This window comes from Struthio camelus, chromosome 1, assembly GCF_040807025.1.
Source record: "Struthio camelus isolate bStrCam1 chromosome 1, bStrCam1.hap1, whole genome shotgun sequence".
Lineage (NCBI taxonomy): Eukaryota > Metazoa > Chordata > Aves > Struthioniformes > Struthionidae > Struthio > Struthio camelus.
The window spans coordinates 95,690,544-95,715,062 of NC_090942.1; the positions used below are offsets into that span (position 1 = coordinate 95,690,544).

The 24,519-nt window shown below is 43.5% G+C and overlaps 1 protein-coding gene across 1 annotated transcript in view; it reads right to left on the reverse strand.

Moving 5' to 3' along the window:
• Nucleotides 1-23,661, reverse strand: part of GAP43 (growth associated protein 43) — a 62,894-nt gene extending 39,233 nt beyond the window's left edge. The window contains exon 1 of the mRNA XM_009675201.2: nucleotides 23,355-23,661. Within this exon, the coding sequence (XP_009673496.1) occupies nucleotides 23,355-23,384 (30 nt within the window). The 5' untranslated portion in view covers nucleotides 23,385-23,661. The remainder of the gene's footprint in view (nucleotides 1-23,354) is intronic.
• Nucleotides 23,662-24,519: the final 858 nt, after the last annotated feature.

The following is a 24,519-nucleotide window of genomic DNA, read 5'->3' on the forward strand; positions in this document are numbered from 1 at the left end:
TGATATGTGCCACCTTGCTGCACAGCCCTGGCTTCCATCTGCATGAGCCCAGGGATAGCAGTGGTCCCAGGGACCCCCTGCATCACCCTTTCTTCCAGATCAGCCAGGCTATCCCTGTGAGTATTGCTGGTGGCAGTGTCCTGCTGGGGAGCTGGCCCTGTTAGGAAGCACATTGATCTGGATACTGATGTGCTAATGTGTGACAGGTCTGGGCAAAGTCTATCCAGCTCCTTCCCCATCCTGGACAATAGAGGTGCAAAGTGACCTGCAAAGTCAGCTCTGCTGAGGGAACCTGGGGCACAGAGCAGCTCCTCCGCAGCAGCGAGGAGATACAGGAGAGGAAACCCAAACTAGCAGCAAAGGAGGTTCAAAGCCCAAGTCCTTCACTCATAGCTCTGTGTCACCCTTACTTGTGAAATGGAAAGGACAACACTCACTCTGCACTTGAAATCTGAGGTTTCACTGTGGCACTGTGGGAGAGGCAAGCTGCTCTGATGAATATCCACTCCATTCATCACAGAGCATCCACTGTTGTGCTTGTGTTAGCTAAGGCTTCAATGAGGCAAATGCTTTGGCTGTGCAACAGCCCCTGTGCCTTCCCCTACTGCTCTGCAATGAGCTTCTCCACTCCGCAGAGCACCTGGACAGTCGTGTTTCTACAAGCCCTTTCAGCCTCCACTGCTTTATATGTAGCCCCTGCGCACAGAAGAAAAGGTCTCTCTTCTTCTGTACTGCAGCTGTTGCTGGGGTGAAACCCTGCAGCTGCTACCTGTGCTCACAGCCACACACAGCAAGTTAACTCGGGGTGGGGACAGGAGTGCTTAATCCCCCTGAAACCACACAGTGACCTGAAGAAGGCAGTAACCAGGATCCTTGATCCAGGATCTGGCAAGGTCAGTAAAGTTAGTACTGACTCTCTTACCGTTAATTATCCTCCTGGTCAGGCCTTTATCTTTTGTTTTTTGCATTTTCTGAAAGAGAACCTAACCCAGAGCAGCATGTTCAGCTAACAGCTTCGCTCTTCCCCAGGGAGCAGAGTACAGTCTTTCAAATCACCAGCACTGCATCCACCAAAGCCCAGGTAACCAGACTTGTAGGTCTCTTACACAAATTGACACACTGACTCTAAATTCACTCAGCCTAACCTCTCATAACCTGTTCATTTTTTGTCCCCGACAGACCTATCCCATATCTTCACTGCAGAACTGAACTGTGCATGTACCAGGATCTTGTATCCTCAAAGAGCAGGAATTCACAGCAAAGGCTACTACTTATTGATATAAGCTACATCTTACAAGGTCAGCTGGCTTTTTAGCAGTTTCTAGTTCTGAAGGGTTCAGTGGGGCTTGGTGGCACAGAGCCACTCTTCACCAGTCAGGAGTGACTCTGCTGGCTTAGCTTCTTGCTCTCGGGGGTTGCCTAACATCAGCCCTGGCTCCACTAGGATAAGAGTCAGCATTGCTGTTAGAGGCAGAAAATACCAGTGTTGAATGAGACTTGAGGGTGCTGACTCTGATCTTCAAAGCAGCTCATTTTATTGATTTGTGTTGTGGCTCTTCATGCTTCACTGGGCTTGCCTGACCCAGAGATCTCCTTCGTGTGTACACATGCACATTTGCCTCTGACTCGACTTGACCGTTCCCTTCACCCACCCTCACTTCAGCAGCGTCATCAGTGCCCCACAGATCTTCTGCAAGGCAGCAGATAGGGTTCTTACTTACGATAACGGGTACAGACTCACCAGAAGCAGTATGAGCATGTAAGGCCCTCTTATGGATCTGAATTCTTCACAGCAACAGTATGTCTTGGATACCAAATATCTCATAAGAAACTTTCTCTGACGTTACTCTCGGCCTACAATTTTTTCTTTCCTTTAATGTGTTTAAAGAACAAGCAGAGAAGAAAGAGAGAGATCCCATATCTCTTTCCTCCTTGGTCACTACTGCAGATGAGAATAAGAAGAGTTAAACTTACTCTGTGAGACATCAAGTATTGGAGACAGATTCCTGGTCCCACTGTGAGCTCTTGGATACAGTTGACTTACAGTAAAGTGAGAGAAGACCTAGACTATAACACCCTATTCCTCCTATCGCAAAGTTTATACAGCTTATTGAGAAATAGTTATACTGAGATGTTGTACTGGCGGTTCAAGGCCAAATGCAATGCCAGATGGTGAAAGTGGGTGTGATTCAATTGATTTCAATGTCATTTTCACCAGGGATAATTTTTACAAGACCTCTGTGGTTTGCTGCTCCAAATAGCTTGGGAGAGGAGACATTGTTATGTTCAGAGGAACTCTGAAGCTAGCTGAATTAGTATTTGAATTAGCTAGCTGAATTAGTATTAGTATTTGTAGTGTTGCAAGAACCTGAAATGCATGATGTTGTAGCAGGGCAAAGCATTGTGCGATACTTAAGATGTTCTCCTTTATTTCCTTCTGTTAGCGCAGGATAAGAACACCCTGAAAGGAAGCATGAGTGTCTGTCAGAAACTGAAAAGGCCTTCAGAGGGTAACTGTATAACACAACTTCTTCCACCCAAGAACCTGGGCTTAACTGTCTGAGACCATGCCCAGTCTGTGTTACTTCAGTGCTTTTGAAGGTCTGCAAAACTGATGAATAAGGCCCCTGATTTCTGATGTCATTCCTGAGTGGCACAGAGTCGAAGGAGTAATGTTGTGCCATACTCCTCTGCCATCCTTCAGGCAGGGGTTGCCACCAGAGCACAGAGGTGGCTTTGATTGGAACAATCTTTTGGGGCCACAGGCAGCTGAACGTGAGTCTGAGCAGCCTCAGGGCTTAATCAGATATTCTAGAGACTGGCACTAGAATATGGGAAACGCACAGTGGCTTCAAGCTGTTTTTGCATCCTACTTTTCTCCTCTCCTGCACACAACCCTACTAAAAAAGGGCGGTGGCGGGCGGGGGCAGGCCTGCAGCTCATGCTGCAATAGGCCCTTTGTGGACACTGTTAAGTTAGTGCTATAAATACCTCCAGCCAACAGGGGCACATTGAATAGACATGCTAGAGAAAAAAGCCTTAAGTGTTTGGGATTCATCACTCACAAGGACTAGTACATCACAACCCACCTATAAGTAGTCACCCAGAGCTTCCGCTAAATTCCTTGCTGTAGGACAGCTGTTCTTTCCTTCCAGTTTTTTACTTCCTTGGCCTCCCATCTTTAAGTTATTATTAAAAAGGGGCTTCAATCCTCTTTAAACATCTTTGTCCTAAAGTTTTCTAGCTTTGTTCCATGCTTCAGCTGGGAAGCGCAGTAGTAGTAGTAGCAATTTGAAAGCAGTATGCATTGTACTGTGTTCTCCCCAGGCAAACAGTTTAGATAAAGAGCAATCTGGATTATCTGTAACACAACTATACTGAACTATCCTGGCACCCTTGAAGCCCTCTCTGTGGAGGGTTTTACTTGGCAGCCATGGGCTGCACAGGCAGAGGACTCAAGGGAGAAGGGACCTCTGGCAAGGATGAGGGGATAGCTGGGCAGGCAGAGTGCACAAAGCTCTTTCTGCTTCTTTCTGTTCTGCTAAAGAAGTGATATGGAAAGTAAGTTTTCATCCTAAGCAAAATCTGTTTTTGGAATAGGACTTCCCTCAGGACCCAGTGCAAAGCTAGATAGAAAGCACTGGGAGGCATGCACAAAGAGAATAATGTTAGAAAATTGTGCAGTGTTTCGTCTCCTGTTAATAAGGACCAGCTCACTTTGCACAGCTCTGTCATATAGTGAAGAGAAGATCATTCAGAGTCCCTCAGGGCCAGCTGGAACCACTGTGGAGTGGCTTGGAGGGTCCTCTAGGCCTTCCCTTTCCACTGCAGCAAGACTGATTTTCTTCATCTTTTACCTGCTCTGCAAAAGCAGTGTCTCATGTCAGTCTTTGTACGTTTTTGCAAAAGATAACTCTTTGGGCTTCTCTGGCTGTAATTCCATTGGTGAACTACGGAGTTCCTCCCAGAGTTTTGATCAGCCCCCTGCTTCTTATCCATGATGGGAACAGCTTGTTCCTACTTTCTTAGTAACAATCCTTTGTATAACAATAGCTCTCACCTGTCAGACCATCCGTCTTTGCCGGACCGTTCTTCCTAGCTCTCTTAACCAGTATGCAGAGATCCTATTTTGGTTATTGAATTTGCATTTGTTCTACTGAGAAATAACTAAAATGTCTCCCCAGCTTTAATGAATAATGAAACATTATACTCACAAAAATAATAATTAGCAAGGTAGCTAAAAATAGATCAATGTGTAGATCAGTCTCCCAAAGGCAAAGGAAAAGCTGCAGCCTTGAAAATAGATGGTGATGAAAATAGCTTAGCTTTTTAGGAAAAAGAAAAAAAGCTTAGAGGAACTTATAAATGGCTGAGTGTCCTATAGGTGGATAGCAACCCATGCAAATTGTTTCACACAGTCCTGAGTCTGACTGCTCTGTTTCCTGTCAGCCTCCTCCAAATGCTATTCAACACCTTTAGGAATGTTCTGAGGATGTCAAGAAGTTGGGTAGCTAGAACAGGCTAAGACAAACAAGATTTGAGTGGAAGGAAGCCAATCACTTTTCAGAGGTTCTCAGAGAGTTTCCATCTAGGCTCCTATTGTCCTAATGGTGAGCCTCTAGATATAGGGAGAGGTGTCCACAGACTGTGAGAAGAGGATTTATGATGATGACAGCTATTACTATTTCTATATCCTTGGGATATATCTCCCTTGTGGTGCTGGGGAAGGAAGCAATGAAATAAGCAATAGGAGTCAAGACAATGGAAATGTGCTGCGTACGAGAAACTGCACTGGCAGGACACTAGTTCACACAGGAGAAAAATTACATACACTGCAGAGACCAGCTTGTTTTCTCCTTGTGCCATCTAAAATATGGGGCCATTTCTTAGCAGAAAGAGAGAATTTCTGCTTCTTCAGGAAGTCACAGGACAAGGCTCGTTCTTGCCAGTCCAGTTTTGTTGACTCATTAAAAATAACAATACTTAGTCTCTCATAGCACACATCCTTGGAGTTATACAAACTGTCGATCTGCTCAAATGAAGCAAAGATTATGGTATGCAAATGTCTATGTTATGTGGCCAGGTTATGTCATTAGTTATACTCCACTTTTCAGATGAATTATTGCTTTAGCCGTGAAAATAGTCACAATTCTCACAAGTTCCATTATAATGAATTGTAGTCCTGGAGTGTGGCTTTTTTTTTTTTCCCTAACTCTTTATTCTCCTTCTCCAGCCTCATCAGTGAGAGGAAACATTATCACACAAGCAGTATGAATTGCATGCCACAAACATACACACACATTGTATATATATGTGTGTGTAGGTATGTATATAAAAGCATAGTAGAATATGTGAATAATTGGCAAGCAATCCATAGTCTGAAGTCAGGTTGCATAACCTATTCACTAAATCCTGCAGGACTGAAATCAGAAATGAAGCATAGATATAGAGTATTTTCAAATAGATGTTAAATTCAACAAGAGTCATTTGATCCCTTCCAGTAAGAGTGAGTTACAAATGCCCAAACACTTTTTGTACTCTTTCAAACCAGTCAGTGACTCAGGGTTTTGGGATTTGACTGATCATTAGCAACATCTGAGAGTACTTGGTTTAGATTTGGAACACCTATCAAGGTTTTCAGGTAACTAATATTTTGATCTCAGTATAATATGGAGAAAAAAAATGTTTCCACCTATATTTTGCTTTGGTTACAGAAACAATTAGTTTGAAGCCTCCAGAAAATATAACGCATCCCCAAGTTGCCTGCTTTCCAGATTGTACTATCACAGCACTTGACAAACATTCATGAATTATTAACATTTTAATATACATTTCTATGCTTCAGCTGTAGTAGGTCAGCATGAACTTGACTGAAAGAAGAATCAAAGGGATAGGTTTTAAGGAACCAATGCTGGGATCTTCATAAATGCATACTTGCTTTAATCCTATTGAAATCAGTGAGAACTGGGCACCAAGGCTCTTTGAAAATCCTGCTAGGCTCCTGCCTTTATAAATCTTTTTTGTCAGAATGGTTCTGTAAATCACATGATACTACCCTGCCACTGTTTGGAACTAGCCTTGTAAATATCTGCTGATAGACTGTGAAGTAAAACAAAGGAGCTTAAAGAGCACTTAAAGCTTTGCTAGGAATTCTGGATAGTTGAAGTTTAGGAAACTTGGGGGAATAAGGGATTACAGTAAAGTCTTGGTCCCATTTTTTGCAGAAGTTGGAAGGTTAATATGAAGGAGGCAGAGGGTTTCCAAAGAAAAACAGAGGATCTCAGGGTTAGGGCAGCCAACAGACAGCGGTCCTATAGTGCTGCCCTACCTTTGTTGCAGAATTTCTCAGTTTTCTTTGCCCATACTTTTCACAGGGCAGTTGCTAGCGGTATGCTCCACGTCTTTGAGTAGCTGGCTTGAGACACTGAGTCTTATTTGCAGCAGTGCTGAGCACTCTAAGCTGCAGCTGAGATTAATGGAGGATCTTTTTTGCATACATGCAATGCTAGAAAATAAAAACTAATGATAAAAGTCAGGTTTCTCAAATTTGGCACATAAAATGAGGGAATCCTGCTGACCAAACTCTCTCTTTGTGCCTCAGTTCTCCATCTGCAAAAATAGAGTAATAATATCTATTTGTCTTACATGGGTGTTGCAAAGATAAACTAAATAATATTTGGGAAATGCTCAGAATCACAAGGCAGCCCAGGAGAAAATTAGTATTTCTGATTTCAGAGCAGAGTTTGAATAATGTTCATTGAATAAGGCTGTGGGGTCACACGCTGACTAATTATGAGAGAACAAAACATTGAATAGCTACTCATTAAGTGAGCACGATCCATTCTGTGACCTCAATGTGGTAGGAATCCCTAGAAAGAAAAATAAGATGTGTTCCTGTTATTAAAAGTGTACTGAAATATGTGTACAAGAGGAGATCCTGCTGAGGTTGCACAGGCAATTGTATTTCCAACATTGGCTAACTTTTGAGCACTTGATTTAACAGCCGTAATAACTTCTTTTAAAATTTCATTTTGATCTTTTACATACACATACTGTCTCACGTTACTTGCAGGTGAAGTCTAATCTATGGCCACTCATAGTAATAAAGCATCATTCAACTTCTACCCAGATTTCACTTTCTAAAATGGCATGAATTAAGTCATGGGAGTTCAAATCTTTTAGCCTTATAAGCCTCATACAAAAACATCTTCCAGTGTCCAAAAGGTGTCAAAGCCCTACCACATACTTCAGATGAGGTGAAGAATTTTCATCAAGTGGCTCCCTGGCAGAAAACAGCATTGGCTCCCCAGGGTCCTAGTGCCCGGTAAAGCCTGGGGTTAACGTCGGATGCCCAGCTGAGTCCCAGAGCTTCTGGAAGATGATGGCCTCAGCAACTCCCGAGAGCTTCCTTCCATGTGGGGGTACTGATAGAAAAGTAGTCCTAACATCAGCAGACCGTGCTGTCAATAATATAATATATCTCCGTTGTGGGAATTAAACCTCAATTGCTCGATATCTGCCTTTGGTTTATAAGCCCCAGGCTGGCCATCCCTGAATTACGTGAGGCCAGATTATCAGTGGAAAATGGAATGTTTTTCTTAGCAAAAAATAAATTAATAGAAAGTAAGTCTTATCTGGCAATTTAATGAGTGCACAATTACTGCAGCAGGGAAAAGCCCCCTGAAGATTTCATCATTTAAGATTTACAAAAAGCAACTGAACAGAGAATTATTTTGTTCAAAGGATCAGTTTTATCCTTGCCTAATTTTCAGCAACTCAATGGCTACCCTACAGTATCATAGCTGGAATACCAGGGGTGCTGCGGGGCAGGAGTGCAGGGCCTTGACGAAAGTGGAGGAAAGGAGTGACAGAAACCCTGTTCAGCATTTTCCTGTGCTCTATATAACTAAGTGAGTGCTATTTCACTGCCACTGGCAGCAAATTGACCTCCTGTTTTACACTACAGTGCTTACAACTTGTGTGTTTAAAAACTGTGCCCCATCTCCAATTCTGGTTAGTTTCTCTAGGCATATCTACACTGCTCAAAGATCTCCCAAACTAATTTCCAAACAGTAGAATCTCTCTGTGTTGCGCCCCTAAGAGGTATACTCAGCATACTCTTGTCTTCTGCTGTGCCTGACAGCAGGAAGAGCTCAGAGGCAAGTACCCAAGAGAGGAGCCGAAAAAGTACAGGTTAGAGATATCAACATCCATGCTATCATGCTGTGTGAAGCTGAGATGCAACAAATCACATGTGAGAGATGAAACTGAATGGGGACAGAAATGAGGAGGCAGGAAAGGGCAATGAGGAACACATACTCTCCTCTGCAGGGACACGTTACAACCAAAGAAGAGAAATAGAAGAAAGCAAACTCTACCAGTTGGGTCACTTACTGTATTTTGCGAGACAGGAAGGCCGACCTTGGGTCGGGAAGGCCCACTCAGTTCTGGAGCGGGTGCCTGCAAGTTGCAGTAGTATCTGCTGTGGTCAGTGCTTCTTCTATGGGGAGGACAAGCCAGTAGACCCATATGATTGCAGATACTTTGAACAAAATCATTGCCTGACCTATTCCAGTTTCCTTCCCCCCTCCCCTTCTCATGTCTGTGTTGTGGCACTGTACAGTCCTTACACGACAAACCCAAGAGCAGAGTTTGCCCCAGAAGTAGGAAGAAATCCTGTCTGATTTGGGAGCAGTGGGGACTATAAAATTCCCATCATCTCCTAAATGCTAACAGAAGAGCTATAGTTCCATTATCTTCTTGGTAAACATGTATCTGGTTTGGCCCAGAGAGACAACCATAGAGTCACTTTGCAGCCAGGCCCCTTCCTTCCCTACAGTGTCAGCCTCTCCATTTCCACTCAGAATTGGCAGAGGGACAGAGTCCTTCCCTCCTTACCCGGCACAAAGACCTTCTCTTTCGTCCACCAACACCACCTCCATGAAGTCTGCATCAGTCCTGAGAGCCAGAGGTTTAACTCTGGAGGAGCAGGGTCTCTTAAGCTGTCATAGAGGGCAATCTCAGTAGAAGGTCCTCAAAATAGGAAACAGGGAGACCTCATAAGGCACATTCTTCAAGCCATAACCAGTGGTTAGATTTGGCTGGTTTATAGAGTCATGCCATACTGGCACATCTCAGGACAATAGACACAGGTGCAGGTCTTATGGAGTGCAGGTGAACTGCTTTCATTCCAAAATGTCTGAACTTCTGTACTAGCATTTCTATATTTCAATTTCAGTCTCTGCTAAGATAAAATTCCCCCCTGAACACACACTCTCATGAGAGAAGTAAACTCTCTTCTAGAGATAATTCATAGACATAGAGGCCTAAGAGGCAATGCATCTATAGAGTAGGCAGTATCAGTTAATTGGCAGCCAGTGCACGTAGCCAGAGTGGAAAAAATTCCCACCTGTGCCTGGCAAGAAAACTGTGTGCCGTCCTATGGGCCACAGTGCTGAGGAAGGCAATAGACATTCACAGTCTCCACAATTAAGACAGCCTATTTAGTCTAGGAAGAAACCCCAGGCAGGCTCTTACTAGTAAAAATGTATAACCATATCTGACCAAGGCTCTTGCCCCTTTTCTGGCTCCCTGCTCAGCAGAGTTTGAAGGCCCTGACATCTTTCTTAAAGCTGGTTCTGGACTAGACCTTACATTCCAGAGGAGCTGCTCCTCTCAGTGTGAGCACAACCTCTTTGCGTGGCCATCCTCCGGGGCAACAGCAGAGCAGTCAGCTGAGAGCCTGAGCTTCATGAGCACAGCGTTCAGGTCCAGCCTTAGGACTTATGATACCATAGACCTGCCTGCCTCCATGCTTCTCCAGCTTAACCCTCCCTCAGGAGAGTCTCTCACAGAGTCCTGCACACAGACACATACCCGACTTCTACATACACACATATGAAGAGACCAGCAAATAAAGCAAACAAACAATTTACATTAATCAGGCTATTTCTTCCAGGAGCAAAGCAGAGGAAGAAGAGAGGGGGAAAAAAACTATACTTTTCCTGTCATTTCTAGATTAATTCATGCAAGTATATGAACAATAGTCTAAAAGCCATTGGTGATGGATAAAGAGAGAGAAAAATAGGCAGAATCACTTCGGCAGGCAATTCCACTTTCTTCTGTGCCTCAGTTTATTATTCGCTTATAAAGGGAGCAATAACAAGAGTGTTCTAGGCTTAATTTGTTAAGGATCCGAGCTGACTTTTGACACCAGTGAAGAGTACAGTACTAGTTTCAGTGATAACAGATTTGGCCCATTTTTGTCAAAGTATTTTGAGACCTATCATTCATAGGTACAAGTACAAAGTAGTGTGACTCCTATGTATTACATGAAAGACCTGTTCTGTAATCATCTTTACAGGCACCTGGTAAAGGTGGAAAAGAGAAAATATAAAATGGAGCCTGTCTCTGCAACAGAGTCTTTAACTACATGATCTCGTTTCATTTTTTTTCCTGCCGTTCTCCTCCACCCCACCTCAGCTAGTACAAAGGATAGACAGGGCTCACTGAGTGGTAGCTATTCAGTATTTTCCCTTTATCCTAATTTCAGGCATGGCAAAGTGCCTTATTTGCCACACATCATTCAAACCCAGCATTGAATACAGAACTACTAATTTCTTCATGTCATTTTCTATGGTGCTATTTTGCCATAGTATCTCAGTGCTTCACAAGCATTAATGGATGTTTTCCCAGGGAGGTAGGTGGGGCTGTTTTCTTCATTTTACAGCCAGTGAAATAAGACACAAAGAGGTTAAGGTCAAAAGTGTCCAGAGCACCCGCTAATTTTAGGTCTCCAAATTGAGACGCCTTGGATTTGCATTATCAAAGTGCTTAGCATTTCCACAGCTCTGTGCGTGTTGAGAGCAGAACTCCGTACAATGCCAGATCTGCACTTTTGCAAGTCAGACCCCAGGTGTCTCAGATTGAGAACCTAGAAAATGAGAATGCACCAATTAGTGGCCACCCATGGAAAGCTTCATTTATATGGTTTGTTCAGTATCACATAAGACCTCATGGCAAGAGGCAAGAAAGCGCCTAATTCTTAAGGGCAGTATTCAATTGCCCTAACATGAGACCATTCTTCTGCTTTTGAACAGCCCCCTGCCCAATTCAGTACACAACCTTCAACACTGGCAATAAGTGAAATAGGAGACCTCCAGATAACACTCTCATTTATGGCAAAACTCATTCAGTCCCATTCTGTGCACTGAATCAGCCAGGGATCCTATTGAAAAAATATATATAACATATACTAGTATCTGACCATATAATTAAGGACCACATCATTATGCCTGTAAGTGACGGAGAACAAACTAAAGATGGATTGGCAACCCTTTTAATTAGGTAATTCTCTACATTCTAAGTGTCTGACTTTGAAAACTTAATGTGTGCTCAGAAGAAAAGGGTTTAGTTTTCTCTTTAAGAAAGGCAAACCAAAAAGGCAGAAAATAGTAAATTTTATAATTTGAAATCATAATGGCATTCTATTTGGTTATAGTATAAAGGCACAACAGCTGCTTATTAAATGGTTGTAATATTCTTTACATGTCCAAAGCTTTATTCCTATAATCTCAACCTCAGATACAGCCAAATAAAAAATAACAAAACACAGTGTAATAAGATCCCTAACAAGAAACTTTTTATCCAAATAGGTAAAGGTCAGCAAAAAAAAAAAAAAAGATGTAGTTGAAAGTGTGTCTTTGAGTATTACAGTTTATCTCATCCCAAAAGAGTCAGGCTATCCTGACTATAGGCAGGGTGTCCTGTTCTCCCCCTTGTGTTGTGTAAAGGCCTTGGAAGAACCTGGGAAAGGATATCTTCCTGCGAGCTGTATAGACTCAGAACATGATAACAGAAGATACTACTGGTCAGCTTTATGCAGTTCTGCTGCTGCATGAGAAGATCTCCAGTGAAGGTGCAGTTTCTTTAACATATCTCAGCATGGAACCGCTAGGACACATCATAATGGGAGCAGAGGGGATTAAGCAGTGAAGGTGCGTGCCAGCAGGGGTACATCACTCCAGTTGGGAATTTCTGAGTGACTGCCACATAAACGCTCTGAGACGATTCATGTCAGGCAGGTAGAAGAAGCCACCAACTGATAAATCCCTTGTAATAATCCATTGCTTGAGGATGATGAAAAAGAAACCTCAGCGTGGAGTTCCAGCAGATGTTTGTATTCAGAAGAAAGACCTTGAAGCTAGGTCTAGGAAGAAGATTAGATGCTTTGGAGAAACCATTACCTTAAGTTAGGTTCTAAGAGTGTACTAGAAAATACAGGGAGAATTAGGCACCTCAGTATCATAACATGCCAACCATGCCTTTTTTGAACCTGCCCATAGCAAATGCTGAACATATAGTGATATCTAAACTGCTTGGATTTGGGCATCTTGCTCTGGCAGGGAGATATCTTCTGTTTCAGATTCAAAGTCCTGAACTCTTCCCCGGAAAGGGCCAACAACTATACCCCTCTCTCACAGCATGCAGTAGATAGGTGTTTTTTCCATATGTCAGTGGTTAGATTAGCTTACCTAAACTACAGGAGTTGCTGGTTCAATCCTCTACTGTACCTGAAAGTATCTCAAGTCATATCTTCCTCCTTGGCAAACAACAATTTAGAGTACAATGCTCTTAGCTTCTCCTATTTAAGCTGTTATGCTTTTTTCATGGAAGAATTAAATAAGGATGAAGCCAGAGATGGAGCACAGAAGAAAATATGACTTTATAGTCTACTAGTTAAACACTCACCTCCAAGAGGAGAGATAGCAGATTCCTGCTTCAGAGAACATTTGATACTAATCATAGAAAATGGTTGCTGGGAGATCACAAGAGACCATTTAGTCCATTCTCTGGTCCAGCCCTTCAGTGACTAGAGCTGCCCTAGCTTCCTCCAGCAATCTATTCCAGTGAATCACTATCCTCTCAGTAAGAAAACTCTTCCTAAAGTCTAGTCAGATTCACTCTGATGGCCATTAAAGACCATTACTCCCTGTTTTATCCACCCTGGACATGAAGAATACGTTATTCCCATTTTCTTACTCTTGTGTTTTATGTACTTGAAGAGTGGCATCCTGACCCCTCTCAGTCTTACCCCTTTCAGGTTAAACAACCCTAATTATTTCAATCTTTCCTCTCAGATTATATTTTCCTTGACATCAGACCAATCTCACTATCTCAGTCTGTGCTCTCTCCCACTGGAGCATGCTTAGTTAGCAAGAATTAGGCATGGCATTTCAGCTGAGACTTAACATGTGCTGATAAGAGCTGAAGGCTTATTAAACATGTTTTACAGCCTATACTCCCATTTGCATATCCCAATAAGATGATGTTTGCCTTTTTGGCAACAGGATGATGTCCTAGACTAACATTGAGCTTGTGCTCCTCCACAGATCCTGTCTCCTCTCTTGAAGGATGGCTAGCTGGCCTGTTGCCCCCCATGGATAGATGGTTGCAATTTATTAATCCTGCCCATGCAGAGCATCTTGCACGCCCTCTGATGCTTTTCAGATCAGGTCCTTGGTTTGCCAAGACTGTCCTGAATTCCAGGAATTTCTACCAACTTACATCTAGCCCAGGCCATCTGCAGATTTAACAAGCACCATCTCTAGCAGGTCATCTAGGTTGAAATCAAAATATGAAGCATAATGTGCTTAATGAACACATTAAGTATTAACAGGCCACAGTTCAACCTTGTGGAAACCTGCTCAATAGAGTCTTCTACTTCAACAGCAAATTAGAGATTTGCTGATTGAGTAGGGCTATCTACACCAGTTCTGCATCCGTGCTGTAATGTTTTCATTTGGACTATGTTTCTTTGCCTAACTCATGATAAAAGCCTGTGAGATAATATCAAAATCCTTAAAAATGACAAGATATGGCAACTACTTCCCCTATATCTACAAGGCTTGTTATAGAATAAGGCTAAATTGGTTTGACATGATCTATTCTTGACAGATCTGTGCTGGCTCCTAATCATCTCCTTTATTCGATTATTTCCACCATTTTTTTTTCCATGAATGAAGTTAAACTGAGTAGTCTGTACTTTCTTATCTCCTCCTTGTTATTTTTCAGCCTTGTGATACCTCACCCAGCCCTCACAAGTCTTCAAAGCATTTAAAGCTCATGATGAGAGATAGCTTCCATCACCTTTCTAAATAATCTAGGATGATTCTCATCAGTCCTGGATGATTTGAAACAACTCTCCTTCATCAGTACATCCTGAATAATTGTTCTGGCCCTTTTCTAGATCCTGATCTTCTTCCTTTGTGCCTGCTATTAATTCCTTTAGCCGTATAGTTGCAGTTAACCATCTTATTAGAGACATGTGCAATGGGCATGAAACACTCTGGCCTTATCGACAATGTATGATGTAAAGTTTTAGCTGAAGGTTTGGAACATAGATCTTCCCTCCCCTCTACAGGTACCATAAACACTAGGCTAAGGTGTCAGGATGACATTATTTCACTCTCTTGCTCTGGCCCCAATATTTGATCCTTCTGTGCAAAATAGATTAGCTGCCCCATGAAACACTCAGAGAAACCTGCCCCAGAATATTCTATACCCTAATAATCAGGACATTCTCCTAGGGGATGGGATTCAGATCTACTCAGACAGAGGTGATATATTCACCGTATCTCTGGGTGAGTACTTTAACCAAAGAATTTCTGGAGAAAAGAATACAAGGTTTTTCTGGATAAAAGTACATTCCCTTCCCCTTGGATGCATTCTGTGTGAATGCTCAATCTGTCTGCTGTGACAAACTTACCCATTTTCGCTGTTCAGGGAAAGCAACTGGAAGAATACTTGCTCTGTTGATCCCAATGTGGCTTAGATGTTAAGGAGGAATTGAGCTGATTATTGTTTGTAAAACTAAGGATCATCTAGGCATCACAAGAAGTAATCTTCAAATGTTTAGGGGACTTTCTAAGTGTAGGCATCTTAGGATACCTATGATACCTCCACAGTTAGAAAGGAAGCTCTAAAGGTCTACAGCGTATGACAGATACCTCTAACTTGTTACAGAATAAATCTCTTATTTCTGGGTCCAGAAAAATGGGAAAACACTGTGATATATTTCAGATTCCTCTTTTCAGTCAGGCCCTAATGAAAAAGCAGAGACATTCTACAAGATGCGATATTGTCTTATGTGATCTATTACAGTATTGTGGAATCGTATAACGCAAAGGAAAAAAACAATGAACATTGAACGGAATTAACTGAGCTTTAAAGGAAGATTTCATAAAAGTTCCTTTAAGTCATTAGGGCTCATTTTTCACTAATCTGCAGATGCTCTTTATATTGTCATCCACAGTCTGGTACAACTGGCATCATAATGGGAAATATTTTTTGCTGTATATCTAGTTTTAGTAGATAAGAGATTGATACACATATTAACTTTGCTAACTATCCTCTGGAAGTGATCCAAATTCTATTTACTTCATAGAGCTTTTGGTTAGCTTCCTTTCTTCCATTTTTTTGGGGGGAGATCTTTTTTCCTTGCTCCAGTCTTCCTGTCCTTAGGATTGGATCTCTTCTAGCTGGTACTCTGACTGGCCTTTGGATACAAAGGAAAGGCTTTTTGCCAGATCCTGTGCTGCAGTGGGCTTGATTTCATCCTTTTCATACTTTTACTGCATTTTTAAAGGTCCTGTCAACATTAAACATCAATTTTCTCTTGTGGATGTTTGTGTCCTCAAAACTCTATGGAGGGCTTGATGTTCCTCAGGGTCTTCCACTGGAAATGCAAACAGCAGGAGGGGTTAAAAACACTGTATTTCATCTTTGATCAGGAAAAGTCTCCATTCTGACAAATTCCAACTCAGCTAGTGTAATCCAGGCCTTTGCGAGCTGCCAGCCTGACTACTCCAACGCAAAAAGCTAAGAATGAAACTACTGACCCTGAGGAAGCCGCCCCTGGTTCTGAGGAACACAAATGCCATTTCAGGGCAACTCTCTGATCTACAGCAAAGTATTCCTGCCTTCAAAAAAAGTCAGTGTTTTGGTCCAGCATCTAAAAGTTCCTCTGCCTCAGTTATCCATTACTCCAGTACAGCATCCCAGCTGGACCATGCTCCTCAGACACAGTGGAGCAGGCAATGCACTCCCGGCATTTTCTCACTACATGATTTTTGAGACTGCGCCTCACTCCTGGACAAAACTAAAGCGGTTGCAAATTTTTGCTGTCAGAAAAGCAGCATATCATACTTGTTTCTTTAGATATAGCTTTCCAAATTTATAAATAGTTTAAGGAAAATTAATTAAGTCCACCACTGAGTAAGTTATTCACTTAAAGCTGGGGGTAGATAGAGGGGGTAAGGATGGAAAGAGAGCAACGGTCAGATCAAAAACATTGTGGTTTACATCCTGCTAGTTTCAGTTTCAACTAATATAAATGACTGGCATCTTATGCAAAAGAGTAAAGCACGGAACCTTGCTACCCCAGCACCCCAACCTTGCATACTTAACATTTCCGATTGATAAGGTCATTGTATACTATTGATAAAATAAATGGATTAGACTCCATTCAATAGTTTGATGAACTGGATGCTAATTGATAATACTTACTAATTATATAAATAATCAAATATATAATCAAATATATAATTTATATATAAAATATATAAATAATCAAAACTGCAAATTATTTGATCTCACCAATTATTAGAAATCGGCCTAACTCACACAAATCAGAAGTTCTGAGACCACAGTTTCACTCCTAGGCTATTATGGAAGGAGTGAAATGCAACTGCAGAACTGCGTCCAAATCCAAACACACATCCCTGCGCCCCTAAACTTTAGGGGCATTCAGAACAAGTGAGTAGCATTCCTTCAGAGCCTATTAATGTTATTAATTACCAGCCTTTGGAGAAAGGTGGCTCCTACAGAAAGAATGGATAAATATTGTGAGATGTGCCGGCTTTCTATAAATAGAGATATACTATGATTATGGCTGGAATTAATTCAAGAAAATTCAGAAGTAAGATGAGTAATGAATGGGACTGACATTTATTGGTTATAATTTGAAAGAAGGTAAGCATATTTTGTCTTTCTTTTTGAGGAATCAAGGTCAATCAACCCTGGTGGGAAGGCAGGCTCAGGACATCTTCTCTTGGGCCAGCAAGACAGTTGGAGCAAAGCCTGCCACCCAGCAGTGGCATTACTAGCAGAGGGACAAGCCTGGAGGAAGCATGAATGCTGAAGAAAGTAGGAACAGTGATATTAGCTTGCATTGCATGCATTGCTGTCATGGCAGCCATACCCCTCACCAGTTGCTTTCTGGGACTGGGGAACTTTTCACCTATACTGACAGCAATGCAATAGGTGAGGATGCACCACTGGCTGTTTCTGTCTATAGGTGGTCATTTCCAGTAGCTCCTACAGCTGCCTAGGTGGAGGAGAACTGGGGAAGCTGCAAAAGCAACCAGAAGCACAAAGAAAGAACCCATGTAGTTAGAGCTCCTATCAGATTCCCTGCTGATACAAGTGCAAGAAGGGGTGAAAGGAAAAAGACCCTAGAGGCAGTGGCTGATGATGCTAGCAGGAGCCTCCAAAAAGCAGAATGTAATGGAGGGCTAGTACCCAGCTGGAGGAGAGGAGAAGCAGCAGGAGGATTGCATGGTCAAGGGAGCAGGAAGAAGGCAAGGAGCAGAACATGCGGGCAGAGGAGACAAAATAAATAACAGAAATAGCAGGGTTAGAGTAACTCCAAAAGGACAAATCCTTTTGTTATATGAAAAGCAAATCAGCATTTTCATGAAACTAGTTGTCCACTCCACATACATACTGTGCATTGCTACAGGCTAGTGCGTTACAATGGGAGGGGAGGAGTTAGCACACTGGTGAATGGCAGGGAGAAAGCTAAGCTGTAGTCCATTCTCTCAGTCTGTGGCCCACTGTAATAAACCTTGGTTCTAGGAAGAAAATCAATGGCTTGTGTCAGAGGAACCCAAGTGGCTAATAAACATCCTAGCATGACTGAGGATGGATAAAACAAAGCTTTGACTGTCTAAAGCACCTTTCACCTGAGGGTTTCAAAATCCTTTTTTTTTTTAAGATACTAATTATTTAGTTTCCGAATTAAAGAAGCGCCTTGCAGAGAGAGCCATGACAGGCAGAGAAACTGCACTTAGAGCAAGTAAGAAAGCAGGTTAATAGCACTGTGAGGAATAGAAACCAGCTCTACCGAAACTCATTCCTGTATACTAAACTACTGGTCTGCGCTGCTTGCAACCAGAAAAGCCAAGGAGTTTTACACACATACTCAGCAGGCGATAGAGAGAGCCCTAAGGATATATAAACACCTTCTCCACAAGAAGCCATCAGAGCTTTGAGGTTACATGTCATCTCCCAGCGTGCCTGGGCGGGAGGGTGGACTGGAATTAGAGATGAAGTGAATGTGGATGGGTTTTAGAATTTGACTTTGGACTTCTGCTGCTGGAAGGTGTCTCACCAAGATACCTGCTCTGTATTTCTACCAGCAAGGGACGTGCATCTCCTGCAGAACCTGTCTGGATGATAGATCTCCTCTTGTCAGTCTCATAAACCCCCATGCAGAACTACTGGACTATGATTCTTGCCTTACGGTTTGGACACTGGACCTACATAGCTCAGAGGTGGCCAGCTGTGGACCGCTACCAAACCCATTCCTGAGACTTGTCAGCCTCACAGCAAACCATGGAGTCAAGCAGTGACTTCTAAAGTGAATCAGCACAGAGTGCTGCCATCAAAAGGCTTCCCATCCTGAGGTTGTTTTAGCTTCAGTCTGTCATCAGAGCTATCATTTATTCTCAAATCCAGATAAAATCCTCCCTGAGTAGGGAGGAAGCCCAAAGCCACAGAAGAGACGAAAGAGTCATTTAGGTGCAGGAGGAGGGGACAACAGGAGAGTTATGCAGATAGAAGGATACAAGGGCCAGCAATGCATGAACTGAGTAAGTCAGTCAGTAATGTACCTCCAGCCTACGAGGAGTATGCAGAGATCTCAGGTTTATATATACTCCGTGTAAAAGCAAGCACTTTGGGCTACACAGACAGTCTCAGCCTGAGTTTGAGGCAGCGCCCAGACTTCATATAACTTGTTGATGCAAGGTAGGTATTGATTTTCTCATCATAAGACATGAGAGGCTTCAAGTGATATCCACCCTCTCAGCATGGCATGGGCACAGTCAGGAGTTACTGCACACTTTCTTATCCTGAGGCAGGAGCAGCTCTGAGGTAATTCAGACACTCTCAGCACTGGGCAGGACAAGCTCACCTGTCAGTCTCTTGGGTTGCACACATGTACCCAGCCTGAGACAGGTAGACACAAGTTTAAGTGCAACCTTCTCAGCAGAGAAACCACTGTACAGGGGTGGGTGCTGCCTACCTGCTCTTTATTGTGACTCCTATTCAGGAGCATACGACAATAGGAAAGGTTTCTTTTCTACTAAGCATTACAGCTGTCCTTCTCCCCTTGGAAACTCTGCCTGCAATTAGTTCCCTAAGAGGGGGCTTGTCTGTGCCATTAAGAACAGTTGCGTTATGCGATCTAGGAGAAATCAATGTCTCTAATAGTCAGCAAAGGCAGCGGACGAAGACAGGGTGATGGGAGGGGTGTTTCTCTGGAGACATGCTTTCCAGGAGAAATCCCATGGGTATTGCTCCAGGAAGAGAAATAGTAAGGACCTGAAGTAATTAAACTTCCATGCAGCAATTGTTTACCGAGAGAAGCGCAGAAACTGTGCAGCGTCCCTCAGAAAGGCAGAGGCGAGATTCTCCACAGGTGTAGATGAAATGCCTCTGCCTTGAAGGCAATGGTCGGTGGTGATTTACACAACGCTGGCAAGTAGAGGGAGGAGGGGCGTGGGTGGTCACCTGCCCTTTGAAATACTCCTTTTCCTCTCTCTATGTTGGTATTTAAAGGTAAGACCATGCCTTGCAAGTTTTGAAGCATCTGCATTGTGTGGCATGATTAAGTTACTCCAAATGACGTCCAAGACATTTTAATATCCCGAGGTAACATAATCTTAACTCCGCATGCATCTTCCTCTTTCTCTTTTTCTCCATTTCCTCCGTCCTGTACACCTCTACAGTTCCAGGAACGACAAGGTACCTCGCTGGCTGGCTGTAATTGCTAAAACAGATCCCTAATGCTTTCTGCTTCTTCAGTTGCATTAAACTGCATCTTTAGAGATACAGCCCTGTTTATTCATGCTGCTCGTGTGGAAGGGGAAAGAAATGCAGACTGCCTCTTCCCCCTCCCTCCTTTGATTTGATGGGTGTGGCACGTTTAAACCTTTGCAGCCGCTGGCTCTCCGGCAGGCGCTGGGGTGAGGAGCAGAGGACAGAACGGGAGGGAAGCCGTCGGATATGGCTGCTGATGAATGAGAATCATCTCACCCACAAGTGGGAAACCTGCTTGCGGGTTATTGTTTAATCACTCACGCAATCCAATACCGAGCGCATACCCCCATAACGTCCATCTGTTCTAGTGTGCGGCGCATGCAACACTTGCATGTCTAGCCACCTTTCTAACTACCCACCTCCACGTACTACAGACCGCACCTCTTGCTAGCAATAAAGGTTAAGTTCAGTTTTTCAGAAATTCCTCGACCCAGCCTTTCAGTTATACCTCCTTTTAGCTCAATATTTTGTGGGCAAAGATTCAGAGGTGAAATCAAGTGTGGGCAGAAATGACAACACTAAGCTATCTGCATCTCTCATGGGCGGGCACAGTCAGCCAGACACTTCACTCTTCACATTGGCATTGCACCCACAAGAAAGAATAATCTGCTAGGTATGAGTGTGTGAACATATTTGTCTTTGAGGGGTGGGAGGATAGACACATACAAGCACACCTAGACATGAATGTGAAGAGATTTCTTCCACGCCCAAGCCTGTAATTTCAACATTTTGCTCTTTTGCTGCCAGAAAGGCGGGACACCAGAGGCTTCCCTAGAAAAATAATTTGAGGAGAGTTGTCTTTCTTTTGAGAAGGAAACTCCTGCCTGTGATTTCCATCCATCTTTTTCTCTCTATGAAAGGTCTGGGCGGGGACAGAGGAAGAGCATAAGCTGAAAACCAAGGTCTTTCTCTTCTCCAAATTAGAGCTTCCTTTGGTATATCACTAGCTTTGCTGACCCAACAGCTGTATAACCAGTCTGGCAATTTTGGTGTGTGGATGTGTGTGCAGTCAGGTACAGGAGTAGGAGTTGGGCTCTGAGCGCAGGAACATCCATGGAATATGCATGAGCAGTCACATTCAGGACATATGGCTGTACAAGGATCAGAAAGCACAAGTGAATGAGCGCATGTGTGTGCATATATGTGTGGTACAGATGCAGGGGACTGGAGAGTGGGGATGTGAGCAGCACATGCACGCGCAAAGGGGTGTGTACCATGCAGTGGATTAATATACGGATTGGGGAGAGAGGACTATGTGCGATCAAAATACCTGCATACCATGCATTTCTAAATACGTTAGAATAAAAATGACAGGAATAGCTCTATACAGATGTAAAGAACGATACATCAGAAGATTAATCAGGATCTTTAATGACCAACCTGTGATGGTATGGGCAAAATTATCCCCCTCCCCCAATAGCTCTCTCCTGACTCCAAAGAATCCAGAGCTACCTACTCTATTTTAAAATTTGCTGTGCACCTCCGCCCACTACTCTGTCACTCTGCCTCCCTGTCTGCCTTCCTTCTCCTCCTCTTTTCATCCCATATTTGCCAGCTGAACGTGCTCTGCTGGCTGGCTGCAACGTGTTCCCCCCCCAGCCATAACCACCTCCCTCCAGATTATAGTGAACGTATCATTAATTGCAGATCATTTGAAACCTGCATAGGGAAAAACAGAGAATGACGCAGGGTCCCTTTCTATCTCATTCGTCTGCCCCTCCCCATTATTCTACAAAATTGCTCCTTCATTTGATAACACACATATCTCCATTGAGAAATACACCTGAACCTGGATTTTCTTTAAACACTGTACTGTTCCACGGTAACATGACTTGTTTGCATCAGTGTGCTAGGCTATTGCTCCAGAGTACTGCAGTGCTATATTGTAAGAGATATACAAATATATGTATGCAAATATATAAAGAAAGTAACCATTATGGTTCTGTACTTAAGCCTGAGTCGAGCTTTGCACTCAAAGCAAGGACCAAAGCTCTTTGTCATTACCTACAGATCCTTAATTAGGGGAAGTTTCCAAAATTTCTTACAAAGATACCCATGGCCAGCTCCTGCCTCAAAGTTCCAATTGTGTAAATCCAAGATCCTCCCAAGGAAGTCCGAGGAGTTCAGCTAAATTAGGCTCTCTTAACGAAGAGCAGGTCTGGGCTTTCACATGAAATAAAAAGGGGAAGGGGAAGGGAAGTATGAGCTAAGTAGCTTTTTTCAATTTCATTATCATTCTGGACATACAATTTTTGTCACTGAAAACTAGCCACCACCCATATCTTCTCACCATCCTCATTCCCCATCAAGGAAAGCCATGTGGTACTACTAAAGAGAATGAACTGGTTTCCAACAGGTTCACACTATGAGCTTCTCTTATCCCACCCGAGTTCGGAGCTAGCAGAGGCGTGGTCCTCTGTCTCTTCACCAGCTGGTGCAGTTGTCTAACTCGTTGTAATATGAAGGGTATTGCAAAAAGGGTTATTCTCCTCCTCCCCTGGCTAATGCTTTTGTTATTAATTAATTGCACTTTTCATTATACATAAATGGGAAAAAAAAAAGGCTTCAGGTTAATTCTTGCTCAGGTTGTTACAACACCAAAAAAAATGAATGTACCTGTCCTCTGAGCCACCTCACAGCACATGCACATAAAACATCTCTCATTCATCGGAGCTAGGAGCAATAGAGAGCATTCAGACCAGGGATCAAGGCTTACTAGGTATCCTCTCTTTTTTGGAATAAGATGAAGAATTGTTTCCTTTATATTCAAGGTAGAGTCACTTCTCATCACGTTTCCTCCCAGCCCCCCTTCTACATCCACACCCTCTGAAACACAGACCAAAAATCCTAAGCAATACCTCTGCCCACAATTTAAAAATATAATAATAGAGGGGAGATGGTAGCTCCCCAAATGTGGATGTAGGCCCCCCCCCCCCATCACCAACCCCGGAAAGGCAAAACAGTCATGCTGAAGGGTGTGAAAAGAGCCTTCAGTCGCAAGATGCTAAAGAATTGCAAAAGAGACATCTGCTGAAAGCAGTTGAAATTTCCTCCCCCCCCACCCCTACCCCTACCCCTACCCCTACCCCTACCCCTACCCCTCACATGCTCAGGCAGACACGCACCCCACAGACACCCAACAGCCTGGGAGATTTCTCAACCAAAAGAAATATAAAAATCTTCAGCTCTACCTGTTTTGTTCTTCTCATACAGCACAGCATGATCGTATTGTCCCCTTCCTTCCTTCTTCTTCCTTCCTTCTCCTCTCTCCTTTTCCTCTTCTCTCTCTTATCTCTCCCCCCCACCCTCTCCACTCCCTCCCTCCCTCCCTCTCTCTCTCTCCCTCTCTCACACACACATACACACGCACATACACACACACACACACACACCAGGGCAGTTAGCAGCAACTGTAAGGTCCACAGCTATTGCTCATCACACATGCACACGCTGTCTCTCCCTCCCTCCCTCTCCTTCCCCGAATTGTTCACCAGCTCTCCCTCACTAGTCACCTCCCCACCCCACCCCCACCGCAGCCCCAGCAGCCCCCCCCCCAAGTCCCTTGCCAGCCTCATGAATAATTAAAATCTCCAATCTGGACCCAATTACCCAACGACTTTCCCACTGTACAGAGACTATACGGGGAAGGGGACACTGCAGACTGCAGCGGGGGGCGGGCTGAGGTGTGTCAGGGCGAGAAGGGGCTCGGCAAGGGCGTAAATCTGGTGAGGAGCCCCCGGCCCCATGCCCACCGGAGCAGCCAAAGCCGCGAGCACCCACCCAGCCACCACCAGAAGTGGGATTTATATGTTAAGAAAGCGTAGGGTGGGGTGGGGATGGAGGGGAGAAGAGGGAGTGGGGTTATTGCCATGGCATGCAGAATGTTTCATGCACAGGTGACGTACTGTAGGTGGGAGCTGTTAGCTGAAGGGAAATTGGAAAATATGTTAAAATGGCTGTTAAAAATCCCCCTCCCCCTCACCAGCATACCAGCAAACATATATGCACATGCTGTCTCCTTCACGTGTGCACGCACATACCGCGCGTGGCAATGTCCTGTAGAACAGACCAGAATGGGCAACTTTCTCTGTTATTCCCCAAGTCCATTCAGTAGGCTTCCTGTAGACAGAGAAAACGATACTCCTGTAACAAGAGTATTTTTTAATATTCTGCTTAAAAACAAGCTATAGAAATCATCCCTTTCCCTTCTACATATTTCTAAAGTAACTTATATGCCTAAGTAATTCCTAGGTCTATTGATCTTATGCCTCCAAATTTCTTTAAACTATTATAAGGAAGATGTGCATGTTCACACACAGAACCATCCCCCATGCACGTGTGGGAAAAAAAATATGG